The sequence below is a fragment of the Babylonia areolata genome, chromosome 21 (genome assembly GCF_041734735.1).
Source record: "Babylonia areolata isolate BAREFJ2019XMU chromosome 21, ASM4173473v1, whole genome shotgun sequence".
In the NCBI taxonomy this organism is placed as follows: Eukaryota; Metazoa; Mollusca; class Gastropoda; order Neogastropoda; family Buccinidae; genus Babylonia; species Babylonia areolata.
The window spans coordinates 12372645-12390616 of NC_134896.1; the positions used below are offsets into that span (position 1 = coordinate 12372645).

Sequence of the window (17972 nt, forward strand, 5' to 3'; positions counted from 1 at the left end):
ACTTAGAACATTACACTTCGATATGAATGAATAAATAGATAAATAGAAACTCGTAGCAACCATCAATAACAGTCAACTTTGAAACACGCAAACCGTCTGTGACCATTCGTCGACGCCGCATTTCAGTGTCCATGTTAGTTCTACCCCCTGCCCCCCTCCCCCTCCACTCCCCTCCTACCCACCCCAATAAACCTCCCTCTCCTACCCCTAACACCACGTACCCACAGATGACACAGCAGAGCACAGTTAAAAGGGTTAAAGGTCCCACAGAGTTTTACGATCTTCGGGGCAGTGATTTCATAATCTAGTGTGACAAGAGCTGGGCATAGGAGGTCATGTGTAGTGTGTCTGAAGCTCGGCATAGGAAGGATGGCCCAATCCTCTCCTTCCGCCGTGTTAACCTTCCACAGGCGAAGTCAGGTACCCATCAACACCTGAGACATATTTCTTAATCGTGAGCACGCTTGCGTTCTAATGGTGAGTGGTTTGGGCAAGGACTACATGCACAACGAAACGAATGCGAAGCGGGAAGCAGATTTTATGCTTCATTTAACTCGCTGCAGAGTTGCTGTGAAGGCTGCCTAGCTTTGACTAACGAGAACCTAGCCAATCTTGCCGTGAGGTGGAAAAAGAAAAGAAGAAAACACACCTTCATAGCGTGTCTCGCGAAAATCTTGCTTTATTAGCGTGTAAGAAACGCGCCTCTGGTTGTAGTGAGGAAAATCGCAGTGAAGTACCTTTCCCAAGGACAGTGCACCATGCCGAAACCCTTGTCATTGGTGAACACTGAAGTCCAGCACCTAACCAAATTGGTCACGGCACCTCTAGCACATCTGTTAAAAAAAAAAAAAAAACACAAAAATCCCTGGATCGTGTTAAAACATGCATTACAATAGCCATCATAGCTCTGGCGCTAGTGATGTATTATTGTATAAGTACTCCTTTTTTATAGTTTGGGTACATGTGTGTGTGTGTGTGCGCGCGCATGTGTGTGTGTGCATTGAGTTAGCATTCAGTAGGTGTGTGTGTGTGTGCGTGTGTGTGCTGTGCAAACTACCCCTATTTTGTTCTACTTAAACTATCCCAACACCACACAACTTTGCTTTGTGTCCACTTGTTTGTGCGTGCGCGCTGAAAGATCATATCTGTTCCACATGCCAAAGAACAAGTTCTTAGAAGCTGACATTCTGCAAGTATTACTGAAGACTTCGGAGAATCCATTCGCGTGCGTACGTGCTGACGGATGAGTATTTTTGAGACAAGATAAATTGTCGAAGTAAGTGGGCGACTTGATCTTCTTCTTGGTCAATGGTGTACTGTCATGGTCCTCGCAGTGTATGCAGTTCAGTTGTGTGTGTGTGTGTGTGTACGTGTGTGTATGTGTGCGAATGCGCGCGCGCGCGCGCGTGTGTGTGTGTGTGTGTACGGGTGTGAGTTGGTGTATGTGCGTGTAAGTGTATAAGTGTTTGTATATATATGTGGGAGGGGGCATACGAGCAAGCAGTACGTGCGCATGTGCGCGCGTGTGTATGTGTGTGTGCGTGCGTGCGTGCGTGTATGCGTGCGCGTGTGTAGAAAACTTCACTTCCGTATAATTCTTGCACTTAGTTCTGAACTCAACCCAGCACCACAACTTCGCAAGATTAACTCCATTTCACGTGCCACAGAACAAGTTCCTGGCTGATATTCTACAGCTGATTCCTGAAAAATTTACAGACGCGTGCGTGCTCACCTCACAGTTGAGTGTGTTGAGAGAAGTAAGTTGCTGAAGGCAGGAGGCGGTTTTGGTCGGTCAGTGGTGTACATATCGATTTGGTATGGCAGCTAGCTGGCAGTGTGTTTGTGTAGAGAGACGAACTTTTCAGTAATATGTTTTGCCGACGGGCCTGTTACGGGGGGCAACTACACGCCTCGTAGAACTGCCGGGATGCCTCTGATTTTCTGTCTTATGTGACAAGAGCTCGGCATAGGAGGTCATATACAGTGCGTCTAAAGCTCGGCATAGGAAGGATGGCTCTTGTCGATCTCTGACTCTGACTGACTCTTTCACACGCGCAGGAGCGCGCGCGCACATACATGTATATACACACCCAAGCACACACAATACATGTGGATCCATATCTTATTTCATCCGTGCGTGTTTGTGTGTGTGCGTGCTTTACATGCGTTGTGCGCGCGCGCGCGCGCGCGTGTGTGTGTGTGTGTGTGTGTGTGTGTGTGCATGCATGTGTTTGTGTGTCCTTGTAAGCTTTGTGTCTGGTGTGTTAGTGTAAAAGAGCTTTTTACATGTATCATTTTTGCTCTCTCTCTATGTCTCAGTCTCTCTCTCCTTCCTCTCTCAGTCTCCCTCTCCCTCCTCCCTCTCTCTCTCTCAACTTTTCACAAAAAAAAGACGATTGTTATCTATTCACTCCTGCCCTCTGAAGGTCTACCAAGTTTTGTCACTTCATAATTTGCCCTCCGTCCCCCTTTTCACACACACACACACACACGCATAAACACACACACACACACACACACACACCATCCGCGTGTGAAACTGAAAGGCAGTGAACGGAGTGATTCTACCTCCTCCCCACCCGTGCACCACTATCTGTAGTACCTCTTTGCAAAAAAAAAAAAAAAAAAAAAAAAAAGTTCCCTGTCTTCACTGTTGATATATATATATATATATATATATATATATATATATATATATATATAATTTAAGCTGTAACTTGTAACGACCGAAGTTCCATCTCGGACAGCGCGTTGCCGCGGTGCATTGTCCACAATGTATTTTGTTTTCTGTCTACAAGTGTATTTCGTATTTATTTATCTATCTATCGAAATGACATTTTCTGCAGAGTTTTGCAAGTGACAACCCGATCGTTTCTATGGGATCTTTTACGTGCATGTTACACACGGGATCTCGGTATCGGTTTATCGTCGCATGCGAAAGTGATATGTTGCATACTACCTCAGGGTTGAAGATGTGCGGCTGTGTTGTGTTTTGTGTGTGTGTGTGTGTGCGCGCGCGCGTGCATGTCTATGTGTGTGTGTGTGTATGAATTTATGTGTGCGAATGTGAATGCTTCAGATTTAGTCTGTCTGCTTCTCAGTCTGTCAGTGTTTCTGTATATATGTCTGTCTGTCTGACCCCTCCCTCTCTATCTCTGTGCTTTTGTGTATGTATGAGTGTGTGTGTGTGTGTGGTGCGTGCGTGTGCGTGTTAGCACGCTTGTGTACGTGTATGTTTGTGTATGTGTGTGTGTGCTGCTGTTGCTGCTGAAGCTGCTAGCAATTTGAGAAAATGCAGGGATAAATACAAATAGTAAAAGAAGGAGTTTGGTCAATGGTGTCGATAGGCCCGCATACTGATTTATTTTGGTCTGGCAGTGTGTGTCACAACTTTACTGTTTTATTTTCCGTCGGGTGATTCGGCACATATTGTCAAGTTAATATTTATTCTAAAAATACCTCATGGGGACACATGGAAAAATCGCCGGCACATATGTTCGGAAGTGCGACAATATATGACTACCGTGAATCTCAGTACATATTGTAACCGGCGACAAATTATCCCGGTATAGCAGCCTGTTCGTGAGCCGTTGGTTTTTACTCCGGTGTCCAGTTAAGTTTGGTCTGTTTCGAGTCAATACATGATATGTTTCTTTACTTAATATATATGTTTATTGTTTGTTTGTTATTATTAATTTATTATTTACTTATTATTTATTGTATTGTTTGATGCGCTTGTTTAATTATCATTCTTAAAAAATGCCTTGCGGTGATATTTATAATAAGTGATGATAATAGTTATAATGAAATGCAGGCGTATGTAGCTCAGCACCCCCATCTCAAATGGGGCTCACCGCGCTTTTGATGGTAATGATAATAATAATGATAATGATAATGATAATATGCAAGGCGTATGTAGCGCAGTACCCCCGATCTCAGATGGGGCTCACCACACTTTACAATATACAAATTTAGGACTAAGACATAATATCAAACTGTGCTTTCCTGATTATGAACTGTTTAATTTGGAAATTGAAAAGAGAAAAGAACTTTCTTTGCAACCGAGAAAATGAAAACAAAAACCTTTTTTTCTTTTAAAACGAATGCATGCTGCATGGGCAGCGTGCAGTGGCAGCTGAGGCCACACAACAATGACAACAACAGCAAAGAAACACTAGACGTGGTCAATGGTGTATTGATTTGGGTTCCTGCCAGTGCCAGCACCTTCCAGTATGTTTTCCGCCTGGCATGCTATGCCGGCTGCAAGCGCTACATTTTACACACACTCTGAGATACCACTATTTTTTTCTCTCTGTCTGCATGTCACTCTGTGTGTGTGTGTGTGTGTGTGTGTGTGTGTGTGTGTGTGTGTGTGTGCTCTGTATCTCTCCTTCCCCCTCTCTGTCTCCCGCCCTCCCGATCCTTATCACTCTCTCGTTTACTACTCACTCTGAAAAAAGGGGGAGAAAAAAGACGGGAAAATGTGTTATCCAATCGCTTGACGGCTAGCTAACGAAACAGAACTAACAAAGGTGAAATAAAAGGGCACTGGGGCTTCGTCGCTACAGGTATGATAATTAATTGTGTCGGACAACACATGTTTATCACAGGAAAACCCGTGGGGGGGGGGGGGGGGGGTACATCAGTGAAAAAGTTACATACTTCATGTAACACAAAATATGAAATTATGCTAACGATCAGTTACAGCTGCCGTGCCTAAAGTGGTCACTCGCTGACAACCCTTTTGACCCTTCACAGATTTTCAAATGGCGGAGGGAGGGGGGGGGGGGGGGAAAGACTTGCAGTCTGTCGTGGTTAGTCAGGGAGAGAACACTTCATCTGTTCACTGATTTTCAATTTCTGACAGATTTATTTCCCTTGGACCGCGGAAAACTGTCCTCTCCGTGATTTGCAATCAGTCTTGCCTTTGTATCTGATGATGAGATTGGTCCAGGAGGGATGGAAATATCACGTTCCACCAGAAAAAAAAAAAGATGAATAAAAGGAAAATCCGATCTCTGTCTCCTCACGGTGACGTGAGTATGTGCATATCTCTTTCTTTTTCTTCAGCTGCGAAAAGAAAATGAAAATGTACAGCCGAGTTCCTTCCTCGGATGCTAATGTTATGAACACACACACACGCGCGCGCACACACACACACACACACACACACACACACACACATGCATACACACACTCACCCGCACTCACACACAGAGACACACGTACATACAGGGCCGCACGCATACACACAGGAACACACACACACACACACACACACCACACACACACACACACACACAAACACACACACACACACACACACACACACACACACACACACACACACACACACGCATGCACAATTACACTCTGTGTGATTGATTCGGTGTTTCTGTTTCTTGTGTGTCTGTTGTTGAACGATCGATTTGCTTCCCGATCCTCGGCATCCGTCCTAATGCACTGCATTGTTATTGTTGTTTGTGTTAAACTCTCTCTGCAGCCATGTCTTTCTCAGGGAGAAAAGAAAGAAAGAAAGAAAGAAACGTCGAGACGTCCATGGCGGAAAGTTTCTCCCTCTGTAAATCTGTTTGTCCGTCAGTCTTCTATCTGACTGTCTGGTCTGTTTCCCTGTTGTTGTTTTGTTTTTGTTTTGTTTTTTGCTCACTCCCCCTCTCTCACATACACACACACACACACACACACACACACACACACACACACACACACTGTCTGTCTGTCTCTCCCCCCCCTCTCTCTCTCTCTCTCTCTCTCTCGCTGTGTGTGTGTGTTGTGTCTGTCTCTCCCTCCCTCTCTCTCCCTTTTTTCCCTTCCTACCTCCCTTCAACTCGCTCACCCTATCCCCCACCCTCTCTCTCTCTCTCTGTCTCTCTCGTATCTGTCTCCCCCCCTCTCTCTCCATCTTCTTCCCTTCACCCCTCCTTCTTGCTCACCCTACCCCCCCTGGCCCCCCCCCCCCCCACCACCCCTCACACCTCCTCCCCCACATCTCTCTCTCTCTCTCTCTCTCTCTCTCTCTCTCTCTCTCTCTCTCTCTCTTTTACACATCCTAGCCCGAAACGTTTGATATGAGTATGTCGAACTGTGCTCATCGTAGTATAATGCAATAGATCATAGCAATGTCAGATCGATCTCTCTGTTTATCTGTCAGTCTATGTATGTGTTTGTCTGTGTATGTGTGTGTTTGCGTCTGCGTAATCCTGCTGAGTGATGCTTAAATTTGTGCGTTTGTGACCTGCACGTAACAGAGAGAGAGAGAGAGAGAGATCTATATTTATATATATATATATATATAGAGAGAGAGAGAGAGAGTGTGTGTGTGTGTGTGTGTGTGTGTGTGTGTGTGTGCACTGACAGAAAGAAACTGAAACTGTATCACGAGACTTTCTGCGATGAGGACGAGAGAATAGCTTTGACAATCTAAGGGACAAAACTATGTATAGAAAGTCTGTGCGTGTAGGAAAGTTGTCTCCCCCAAAAATTTATGTGAACCCGCCGAAGGTTGGACGCGTGCCTTATTCGGAGGTGGTGAGTCAAAATGCTTGACAGACCCCGCAGACCCCGCACTGATCTTGACATACTGGGCTAGTTGGCGATCCTCCAAGATGGTGGCCTCCACTTGCCGGAGTCATGATGCCTTCATCAATGGCGGACTGTGGTCGTCCGGGTTTGGGAGCCGTATCAGTCCAATGATGTCCTACCATACTTTAACTGATGGTGGGGCGTCCTCCCCATCAGTCTCTTTTATCTCATCGAACGTCTGTCTCCCTTGGTATGCGGTCCTCTCACGTACAGAATTTTGATGACCGCTCTGCATTCAACTGACTCCATTATCTTCTTACCTTACTCCACCATAGCACCTGTGAAAGAGAAAGTGCTGTGAGTTCAGAGATGCAAATTACCACGTGAAGTGTAGAGATATGTATTATTGTATATATGCAGTTACAGCAATAAACAATAAACGGAATCAAACACACACATTACACATGCCACTTTCTTTTGGAAGCAGTTGAAACAGGTAATCAATAACAAATGAAAAGACATTTAATCTTTCTCCCTAAATGATACAATAGTAATTGTAGGAGATGATACTCATCATAAATCTGATAAAATATCAGACTTCATTTTGCTCATTGTAAAATTTCTATATCTACAAATGCAAAACTAGAAAAGACATGCCTCAATCCAATGTATTTAGTCAGTTATTAAAAACCAGACAGGGAGAGAGAGAGAGAGAGAGTGGAAAAAGGAGAGAGAGGGAGAGAGAGGATATAGTGAAGGTGAGAGAGAAAAGGACGAGACAGCGGACAGACACACCACTGGGCAGACAGGTCAGGTACGCAGCCATCCAGACAGCAAATTAATGGATGGCTAGACAGACCTGCAGATAGACAGACGGTGGATGAATGAATATACAGACAGGAAGGTAGACAGACCGGATAATGAGTAGGTGGACTGGTTAATTGATTCGTTAATTTATTTGTTGATTGATTGCGATTGCGCGCGCCTGTGTGTGTGTGTCTGAGCCAACTTGCGCGATCATAACAGATTTTTAACAGCAGTGCAGTTTGTTCTGTTGCTCTGCAAGATGTGACAGTCTAATTTGGAGGCGGTTTGTGGGGGGAAAGGGGGGTGACTGGGCAGGGCGGGGGTGGAAGGGGTTGTGAGGGGGATAATGTTCGGGCTGGATGAGTAGACGAGTGCAGAAAGCGCACTCATTTCCCCAAATTCCCTCTTCAAAATTCTCACGACAGTGCTCACACCCAGACTGGCCTTTGTATGTCTGTTGAGGTTTTTAAATATATTTTTGGACTTTTTTTTTCATGATTTGCTGGATCTACAACCCACACTCCTGCTCCTCACGATCCCTCCTCCCCTTCTTCATCCTTCGGCAACCACTGATCGCCATTGACAATGACACCACGACATCTGAGGGAAAAAAACAAAAACAACAACAACAACAAAAAAAAAACAACCTTGTCAGCTCTTCACGCTTTGACCATTTGTCTACTACTTGTGACGAGTACGCTCGTCAGTGAAGGGCTGTCGCCTCACTATTGTGAGGTTATACTGGTCAGGGCATCATCAGCCACCATTCTAAATTTGTGGATGTAGATGTCTTCCTCTTTGGGTTCGTTGCATTAGTTTTTATCTTCTTTTTTTTTTGTAAATAAAAGATAAAATAAAATAAAATAAAATAAAAATCAATCACACCACTTATATGTACACGAAAAGTAGTAACTACCTGTCAGATCTTTTTTCCACACTGATCACGTTTCAACAGTCAAGGGGTTAAAGCTGGTAAATAGGCGTTGATGACCCTGTCTGGGATTTATCTTTATATTCGTGTGTGTGTGTGTGTGTGTTGGGGCTGCTCTCCCCGTCGCCACAGTGCAACGCTATCCGTATTTTGTTTTCCCTTCTTTTTTTGTCTGCAAATGTATTTGTTTCACTGTTCAGTTTGTTTTTGAGTGGTTTTTCTTTTTTCTATAGAATTTTGCCATGGAAGACCATTCCGTTGTCGTGGGATCTTTTAATTGTGCTAAATGCATGCTGTGCACGAGACTTCGGATTATCGTCGCATCCGAACGACTAGCGTCCCAGCCTACACGTGACTGAATGCCTACGTTGACCGAACTACGCCATTGGTCAGTTCCATACTAGTAACACACAGTTAGTAGCGGGTTACGACCATACTAGGCTCTTCCGTCCGAGCAATGCAACTGGCAGAGGCCACCAGTCAAGGTCTGTTGGGGGGAGGGAGGGTATTGGAGGGGGTGGGGGGAGATTCAGATGAGTGTGGGATTCGACCCCACACGCTCACATTCTCTCGCTGGATCAGAAATCCCACCCCTAACCGATTCTGCCACGACACCCCCGTTACCTCTGTACCTGTAACCCATAAAATACTGCTGAACCTCGTTTAATGACAGGCACAAACTTTGCCATTAGCGGCAAATGCGCTGGGGATGTGTGTATACATGTAGATATAGACAGATAGAGAGAGAGAGAGAGAGAGAGAGATTATACACTTGCTAGTGCATCCATAGATGGATGTCTTCGTAAGTTCTGACCAGTCTAGCGCATTGTGATTATGCTTAAGTCGGGCATCTCTTTGTGTGCTGTGTTTGTTTGTTTCGTTGGTTTGTTTTGGGTTTGGTTTTGTTTTTCGAGGGTAGGGGAGGTTGTTTTTTTACGGTGGTGAGGGGGGAGGGATGAACGTAAATGTGGTGTAGCGTATACGGTTTAGTCAGCACGCTTGAAACTGGAACTGAAATTTCATAAATGGTGAGGTGGAGGACCTTCGCGGAAGTGTTCTGACGTAGAGCAGGTACGATTGACATTGATCGTGCAGCCTTTACAATTTGACCATTTGTCCTGTTTCGCCTGTTTGTTCTCTCTCTCTCTCTCTCTCTCTCTCTCTCTCTCTCTCTCTCTCTCTCTCTCTCTCTCTCTCTCTCGCTCGCTCGCTCGCTCGCACGTTTTCTCTAACACACACACACACACACACACACACACACACACACACACACACACACACACACATAAAGGAAAGATTGTGTTTTTCATGTTGAAGGATTAAGATCAAGGACTGAACGGTCGCGAGAACTTCTGTTTTATCTTCTGAGCTTAGCCCTTAACATTCTTCCAACATGAGCCACTGACAAATCGATTCTTAAGGTAATTGTTACAGCTGTGACAGTGTTGATTGTGGAGTCCGTTCGATCTGTATCTGTCATCTGTGGTATTGATCGTGCGTGCGTGCGCGCGCGCGTGTGTGTGTGTGTGTGTGAGAGACAGGCCGGCGAGAACTATGGACGTGTACTGGAAACTGTTCGTAACAAGGTTTGGCCAAAGCCAGTTACGAGAGACAGTCATTGGTCAGACGCGCGAAATAAAGCCAGAATAGGATAAACTGATTCTCTCTCTCTCTCTAGATCAGCCTTCATTAAGTTCCGTTTTGGTATAAATGAACTAAAAATAAATCAGCGTTATTGTGATGTTTTGAAAAACTGCCCATGTGGTGGTAGAATAGAGAACGAACTACATGTACTAACAGCTTGTCCATTATATGATGATATTAGAAGGAAATATTTGCTCAAGCATATGCAACATATTAGAAATCTGTCATTATCATTTCTGCTGCAAAACGAAAGTTGTAATGTGACCAGAGATGTTGCAATGTTTGTTTTTTATGCATTAAGACTGAGAGAAGAGTACTTTCAGCCCTAAACAGACATATCAGCCTTGTGCTTTTCATTTAGTTTACTTGTTCTCAGTGAGCTCACTGTGTATTATGTGGATTGTTTTCGTTCTTCCTATTTTATTTTAGTTAAGCTGTGTGTGCAACACGTGCACCCAAAATGTATACAGGTCGGTGACCTTACATTAAAATTCTTGCGTTCTTGCGTTCTCTCTCTCTCTCTCTCTCTCTCTCTCTCTCTCTCTCTCTCTCTCTCTCTCTCTCTCTCTCGCACATAATGAGATAAGCAGATACACATTCTTTTCCCCACTCAACCCTTTGGGGGTATATAAAGTCATAAAAATGGAGTTGTGGGGTGTAGGAAGGATATCAAAATGAATATAGTGATAAAGTATTCCAAACTTGTTTTTAATTAGACGCATAAGAAACACATAAGAATACCAGTGAATAAAAAGACTGATAATATACGCTAAACATCAACTCACTTTCTCTTCCCCTCCCTACACCCTCCATCTCTCCCTCCCTCATCTCCCCCTGCCCCAGCCCCCAACCGTCGGCTACACACCACCCATTCACACACACACACACACACACACACACACACACACACACACACACAGAGAGAGAGAGAGAGAGAGAGAGAGAGAGAAGAATGCAATTGTCAGGGGGAGAGATTGGTTGATTGATGATTTATTGTCAAAAGCATTTACAGCCATTTTGACAAGAGGGGATTACAAAAATAATAAGTAAATATTATGAACCACGATACACCACAACAACACAATAAAAAGGAAAGAAAAACAACATCAACAACAAAAATCATAAAGACCATCCATTGCCAAAAACCATTTACGCTCATATTCATTGATGTATCTATTTATTCACTTAGCATATTTCATGAATACATCTACATAAATATGTGCTCATCCCACTTGCTTTTTATACTGTCTGTATATTTTCCAGTGCTTTCTGTCAACAATTAAGTACTACAGTAAGAAACTTGGATAAAGCTGTTATCGTTAATTCATTCTCGCTTTTGAGCACGTGTTGCATGCGAGTTAAAACAGTCACGGGGCTTAATTCACAGTGAATGTGTATCTGTTTCTGATGTGTGTGTTTGCAATGCAATGGAGTCAGGGAGAGAGGAGACAGAGAGAGAGAGTAAAACAGAGCGAACCAATAAAGAGTAATGTTTCCGGAGACAGAGAAACGAGCTAATTACAGAGAACAATTAAGTGTGGAAATAAATGTCGAGCGTCCTTCTGTGAACCAGATTAGCCTGGAAACTGGAATCGCCATGGGGGAGGGGGGGGGGATGTCCGATTGTCATTGTCTCTGTCTGTCTGTAAGCAAAAGAGAGAGTCAGACAGACAGACAGACAGAGTGAGAAAGATGCTTAGAGGGCGGAAGAGAGAGACGTTGGGAGAGACAGAGCGATAGAGAGGTGGGTAGGAGAGAAACGACACATTGAAACTGACAGAGAGTGTTTGCATATACGTAAGAGTGTGTTTGACTTTTTTTTCATAGATTTTATCCCTTTTTTCTGTCATTAATTGAAAAAAATCTAAGAATTATTGTCAGTGTGTGCACGCGCGTATGAGTGTACGTTTGTGTGTTGTGGATGAAGTTGAAAGGTATTTTTTCGTGTGCGTTTTTTTTTTTTTTTGTTTGTTTTTTGTTGTTTTTTTTTTTATAGATAAAAGCTACTGTTCTGTCATCGATACTGGATTCAGGGCCACCCCTCCCGCCATATCTATCTTCTATCTATCTCTTTATATCTCTCTGTCTCTTATCCGACGTACATACGAACTCCGACAGTTTTCAACAGTTTTCGCAGAGAAACTTAAACATGCTCAAGTTTTGTTTTGTTTTTCATTTGGAAGGATTCCAACGAGAGTAAAAAACATGACTCACACCATTTTTATACTTATTTCTGGAAACTCTCTGGGGAACACATGAAAATGTTACATATATCATTGAATGCAAGAAATATATGAAACGCACTTGTCATTGTGCAATTGCAATGGCCATCCCAAGTGGTCTGTTGAAATGTACATTTGAAATACTTGGAGGGAAAAAATGTTTGTAGGGAAATGTAGAACCTACCAGCTGTTAGTATCGGAACAGCCCATCTTATGTCACTTTGTCAGCTGTAATGGGCTGAACTGTTTCTTTGGAAACTTTCGTCGGGCTTGAAAAAATAACCAGCCACCGTGCGCAGTGGTCAGCATCGCGAACTGACGAATGGCAGCATGCTATAGGTCTGATCTCCCCTGTTGCGTTGTACCACTTTCTGTCACAACAGCAACAGATTTCTCTGCGATATTCGGGTTGCTTTCCCCGGGGACAACGCTTCGCCAAAGTAGAGCGCCACCGTTTTTTGTTTGTTTTTTGTTTTGTTTTTCACGTTCTTGCAAGGTTTTTTTCTGTTTTACTGTCAAAGTGTATGCTTTGACTAATACGTTTTATTTTGTTACCTTGGGTTCTTTTATGTGCATGCTGCATACCTAACCTTGGTTTATCGTCTCATCCGAATGATTTGCATCCAGACCACCACTCAAAGTCCTTGGGGGTGAAGGGAGAGGGCGTTCATCTTCGCCAGCTACTGGTCTAAACTTCAAGATAATATTAGAAACCCACGACTCTTTGACTAATTACATTCCCTGTTAAAATAAGCGAAGACTGAAAGCAGAAAGGGTGAAAGGCAGAAAGAAAGAATAGTTGAATGCAAAGATAATAATGACGATGATGTTGATGAAAATGATGGGAGGATGGAAATCGTGATTCTAGGAAGGGGGGAGAAGAGGAATGTAAAAAAAAAAATGTTGTTTTTTAATCGAGGATGGAGGAAGATGAGTATGTGTGTGCGAAAAGTGAATTAGAGTGAATAAAAAGAATATTTTAGAATGTTAAACGCGCTGGGAAAACAACCCGTCATGGCAGTGTCATATTTGCGTAGTTTGTGACAATTGTACCTGAAATGTAATGATAATATGCTTTGTTACTTCTTCCATACTGACCAGTTGTGAGTTTGTTATTTTGAAGAGGCTTTTCCTCAAACGAAATGACAAGATTCGAGGAACAAGAATAAGCGTTTTACTTCTTCACGCTTGATTTTTCCTTTGAACGGCTTTGACAACAAACGATACTCCCAACATCAAACTATTTCTCCCGCTCGAGCCCCGTTGTCTCTCCGCACCATCTACGCCAGGCTTTAGGATTGATTAATAAGCTGCATCAGCCTTTTAGCGACAACAGCTGTCACGTAGTGGTCGGTTATTTTCTGTGGCGACACACTCAAAACACAACCTTTTGTAATGGCACAAAATGACGAGAACGAGAAATTGGACACTGTCTGGGTGTACTATTGTATTGCATTGTGTTGTGTACTGCTTATTGCAGTGTACTTTTTATCGCATTGTATTGCATTGCATAGTATTGTATATTACTTTTTTTGTCACAACAGAATTATCTGTCTGAAATTCGGTCAGCTCTCCCCGGGAAGAGCGCCTCTGCAAGTGTGTTTTATTTTGCTTTTCTACCAAAATGACTTTGTCTGCAGATTTGTGCCAGGGGCAACCCTTTTGTTGCCATGGGTTCTCCTTTCACGTGCGCGAAGTGCCTGCTGCTCAAAGGACCTCGATTTATCCTCTCATCCGAACGGCTTGCATCTAGACCTCCACTGAAGGTCAAGTGGATGGGGATGGAGAGAGAAAAAATCCCAGTCAGTACATGAGACTCGAACCAGTGCACACTCGCTTCCTTGTCGGTTGCATTACTACTTGGCCACCGCTCCACCGCTTCGCCATGATGGTTTTAACCCCCAGAACATCGTCACTGTTTTTTGGTGTGTTTTTAGCACCTCTGATAGTAGAAAAATTATCGCTATGACCATTTGCTCTTTCCGCGAGAAATGTTCTTGAATGTAATGCGGGTAGGTTATACGGTTGCTCTCTTTCCCTCTCTCTCTCTCTTGCTCTGCTCCACACCCCTGCCCCCACACTTCCCTCCTCTCTTGTGCGAACGCGCGCATGATAATGTTAATCCAGTGACAGAGGGTATGTTAGCTTGATTGTAATCCATTCAGCATCTGTTAATTAAGACACACGAGACGGTTCCCTCTGTCACGAACACCCATCTTCGTCTCTCTGTGCCTACAGATGGCGGCTGGGCCGTTCGCGTGCAGGGACAGCTGACTGCTGTGTGATTCGTAAACGGCAAAGCCTTTTAATAAGAATAATGATAAGCCGCATCCCACATACACACCACTGCCACAGCTGTTGTAACGGCGTGTTTAAAGGACTGCTGCTTGGGTCGCTGCTGAGTCGCGCCTCTGGGCGAGGTCGCGTCTTGCTGCAGTGCTTCCCGGCAATAGTTACGACACCTTTGCACGTAAAGCTACGAAACAGAATCACGCAAGTGGTGTCATTGTTTTATCTTAGAGCTGAGGAGGACTTCACCGGCGTGTTCGGTGAGGTGAGAGCCGCCCTCACTGAGTGCGTCGCTCCATCGCCTGTTCACTATCTGGAGATCCATGTCGATCGTCTGGCGCCAGTTCTTCTTTAGGTGTCCCCTTCCTCTCTGTCCCTGAGGGTTCCAAGTTGTTTCGTTGAAGTTCAGCGTTTTGGATTTCCTACAGTGACGTACTGTTCTGAAAGCCGTGTTACCACCCTCAACAGCATGCGTCCAACAGTGTGTAGTGATGCTGGAATAGTTGTTTGAATCGTAATTTGTGTGACCATCTTTCTGCAGTGTGTATGTGTGTGTGTGTGTGTGTGCATTGATTCACCAAACGCCTCCAGTCCCCCACCCCACCCCCAAACCCCCAGCTTTCGCCTGAAAATGGATTTCTGTGTTCCTGTCGTTCCTTGTAATTTTTTGTTCATCAACAGAATAAGTGGAAAGTCGGACGTTCTAGCGGGTCACGTAAAAGAAGCAGAATGTGAGCAACGAAACGCACTGGGAGATAACAAAATGCATTGAAGTGTAAACTTCACATTCCAAACACAGAGCAGAACGTTTTCTCAACTCAGTGAGTTTCAATTCACTTTCATATTTTTATGTTCTTGCACCCCTTTCAGAAGCAAAACTGACACAGGAAAGTTTGGGGTGTCACCGCTGAGCTCAGTCTTTATCAGCAAACATTTTGAACAGTTCTCTTTGGATTTTCTGACCACTTGGGGATGTTTTGCTGATATGCGTGTTCCGTCGTCCAGCTTGCACGCGAGGCATTAACGTGATCAGGCTGCATCACACACAAACACACACACACACACACACACACACACTGCAACACTCGTGTCATTGTAATAACATTCCATTTACCGCAACTGTAGTTGTCATCCAAAACATCTGTTTATCAAGTGGGATCAACGAAGCATTCGACATATTCTTCATTGATGAAAAATTCGGATCGACAAAAAAGACATCTTTCGTCGAAAATACATCTGTGGGATTGTCAGTCCATCATTTCAGTTCATTCACAGCGTAAGTGTATGTGAAGTACAGCCGACTTTATTAACTTGGAATTAAATGTACCCACGACGTGCGACGCATGAGGCAGTCAAAGTGGTCCAGTTGTGTTCGGTCAGTAGCCGCCTTCAGAGCGTCGCTCCATCGTGTTCACCATCTGGAGGCCCCTGACAGTCATCTGGCACCCGTTCATCTTTGGGCGCCCCCTTCGCCTCTGTCCCTGAGGGTTCCATTGAAAAACTCGCACATAGACGATGATTTTCATATACAATTGATCAGGTAAACTCTGTCGACTGCCCTTCCCCGACCAACATACAAACCGTGAGGTACAATCGTGTTGGTTGACATCTTGGGATGACCACCGCGAGTGTCATTCTCTCCACGGCGTCCTCGTGGGCGCGGAGTCCCGCGTGCCGGCTGTTGGTGCACGTGCTGGTGTTCGTTGGCTACCTGTGTGCGGGGGCCGCTCTCTTCCAGGTCCTGGAGAACCCTCTGGAGGAGAGTCTGGTGCTCGACCTCCGTGCGGTCCGGGATCAGATGAGCTATGTCAGCAGAGAATGCATCTCAGGTCGGCGTGTGTGTGTGCCTCTGTGTGTGTGTGTGTGTGTGTTGTTGTTGTTGTTTTTGTTTGTTCGTTTGTTTGTTTGTTTGGTGTTGTTTTGTGTGTGTTTGTGTGTGTGTGTTTTTGTTTTTTTTTTTTATCAACAAGCACACATGGAGTAAGTGTCTCTCTTTGTGAGATACAGGCTGGTTGTGCCACGGTGTTGGAGCATGAGAGGGAGAGTGAGGGTTAGAGAGAGATGGGAATAGAAGGAAAACAAGACATACGCTTTAACGCGATTTATAGTTTCAATTTCAAGAGGTGTGAAAAGCATGCTGGCTCATATGATCAGTGTACGCTAGATCACATCTGCTTTCTAAAATATTAGAGAGACAAAAGGGCGCACATTTGTGAGTGTATGTGCCTATGTTCATGCGTGCGTACGTGTGCATTTTGCGTGTTTATATGGGCGTGTGCTCGCGCGTAGTGGCCCTGAACAATTTTACGTCTTTCCATTGATGATATTTAACAGAACATTAGGTGGGGTTGAGGTAAAGAAGGGAGGAGTAGAAGGAGGAAATAGTGGTTGAGGAATATGTACATGTAAACCCTCACATATATTCATGAGAGAGAGAGAAACTCTTTTTTTCTTTTTTTTTCAGGATTAAGATTTTAGGTAGAGTTTCTTCTTTCCATCTATCTGTGCATGAAAATATGTGTGTGTTAGAGAGAGAGAGGAAGGGGGAGGGGGGGGCGGTGGAGAAGAGAAGAAAGAAAGAAATTTGTTCTTTTATGCACGTATGCACGAGACCGAAATAAATGTGTCACAGAAAAGTGTGTCTTTAGAATGCACCACGAAGGCCTGCGGCAATTCCCAGAACAATGGTGAAGACCTGCGTTCGTGGGCTGCAACTCCCACGTTCACTCGTATGTACACGAGTGTTCGTATGTGTGCTTTTACGTATATGACCGTTTTTGTTGTTTATTTTTTGTGTGTGTGTTTTTTTGTGTTTTTTTACCCCGCTATGTAGGCAACCATACGCTACGCTTTCGGGGGTGTTCATGCTGGGTATCTTCTTGTTTCCGTAACCCACCCAACTTTGACGTGGATTACAGGATCTTTAACGTGCGTATTAAATTATTATCTTCTGCTTGCGTGTACACACGAAAGGGGTTCAGGCACTAGCAGGTCTGCACATATGTTGACCTGGGAGATCGGAAAAATCTCCACCCTTTTCACACCAGGCGCCGTTACCGAGATTCGAACCCGGGACCCTCAGATTGAAAGTCCAATGTTTTAACCACTCGGCTATTGCGCCCATCCAATGGAGAAGACATGATAGAGATTATCTTTTTCACGGCCTGCGAGATGACAGCGTGCGTACATACATCGTCTGTAAAATGTCCATGAGGTGATGCAGGTTCTGCCGCGTTACGCTTGCGCGCGCACGCGCGCGCGCGCGCACACACACACACACACACACACACACACACACACACACACATGAATATATATGTATTGCTTATCATTTTTTTTCCGTTTGTGTGTTGGCGTGAATATGAGAATTTACGATTTCGAGGAAAATAAAGTCCATTAATGCAGTGGAAGATACCTGGAGACACCATGCAGCTATGTCAGCTTGTTCCAGTGTCAACCGCAACACTTTGTATTTGTATTTGTATTTCATTTTATCGCAACAGATTTCTCTGTGTGAAATTCGGGCTGCTCTCCGC

General features: G+C 44.3%; 1 protein-coding gene across 2 annotated transcripts in view; it reads left to right on the forward strand.

Annotated features, from left to right (window-relative positions):
* Positions 1–17972, forward strand: part of LOC143296052 (potassium channel subfamily K member 1-like) — a 44733-nt gene that overhangs the window by 15494 nt on the left and 11267 nt on the right. The window contains exon 1 of one of the 2 annotated variants that reach the window (XM_076607798.1): positions 14550–16265. The exons of the other annotated variant lie outside the window; for it this stretch is intronic. Coding sequence (XP_076463913.1) covers positions 16052–16265 — 214 coding nt within the window. The 5' untranslated portion in view covers positions 14550–16051. Of the gene's footprint in view, positions 1–14549; positions 16266–17972 lie in introns of those variants that run through there. 2 annotated transcript variants of the gene reach the window in all.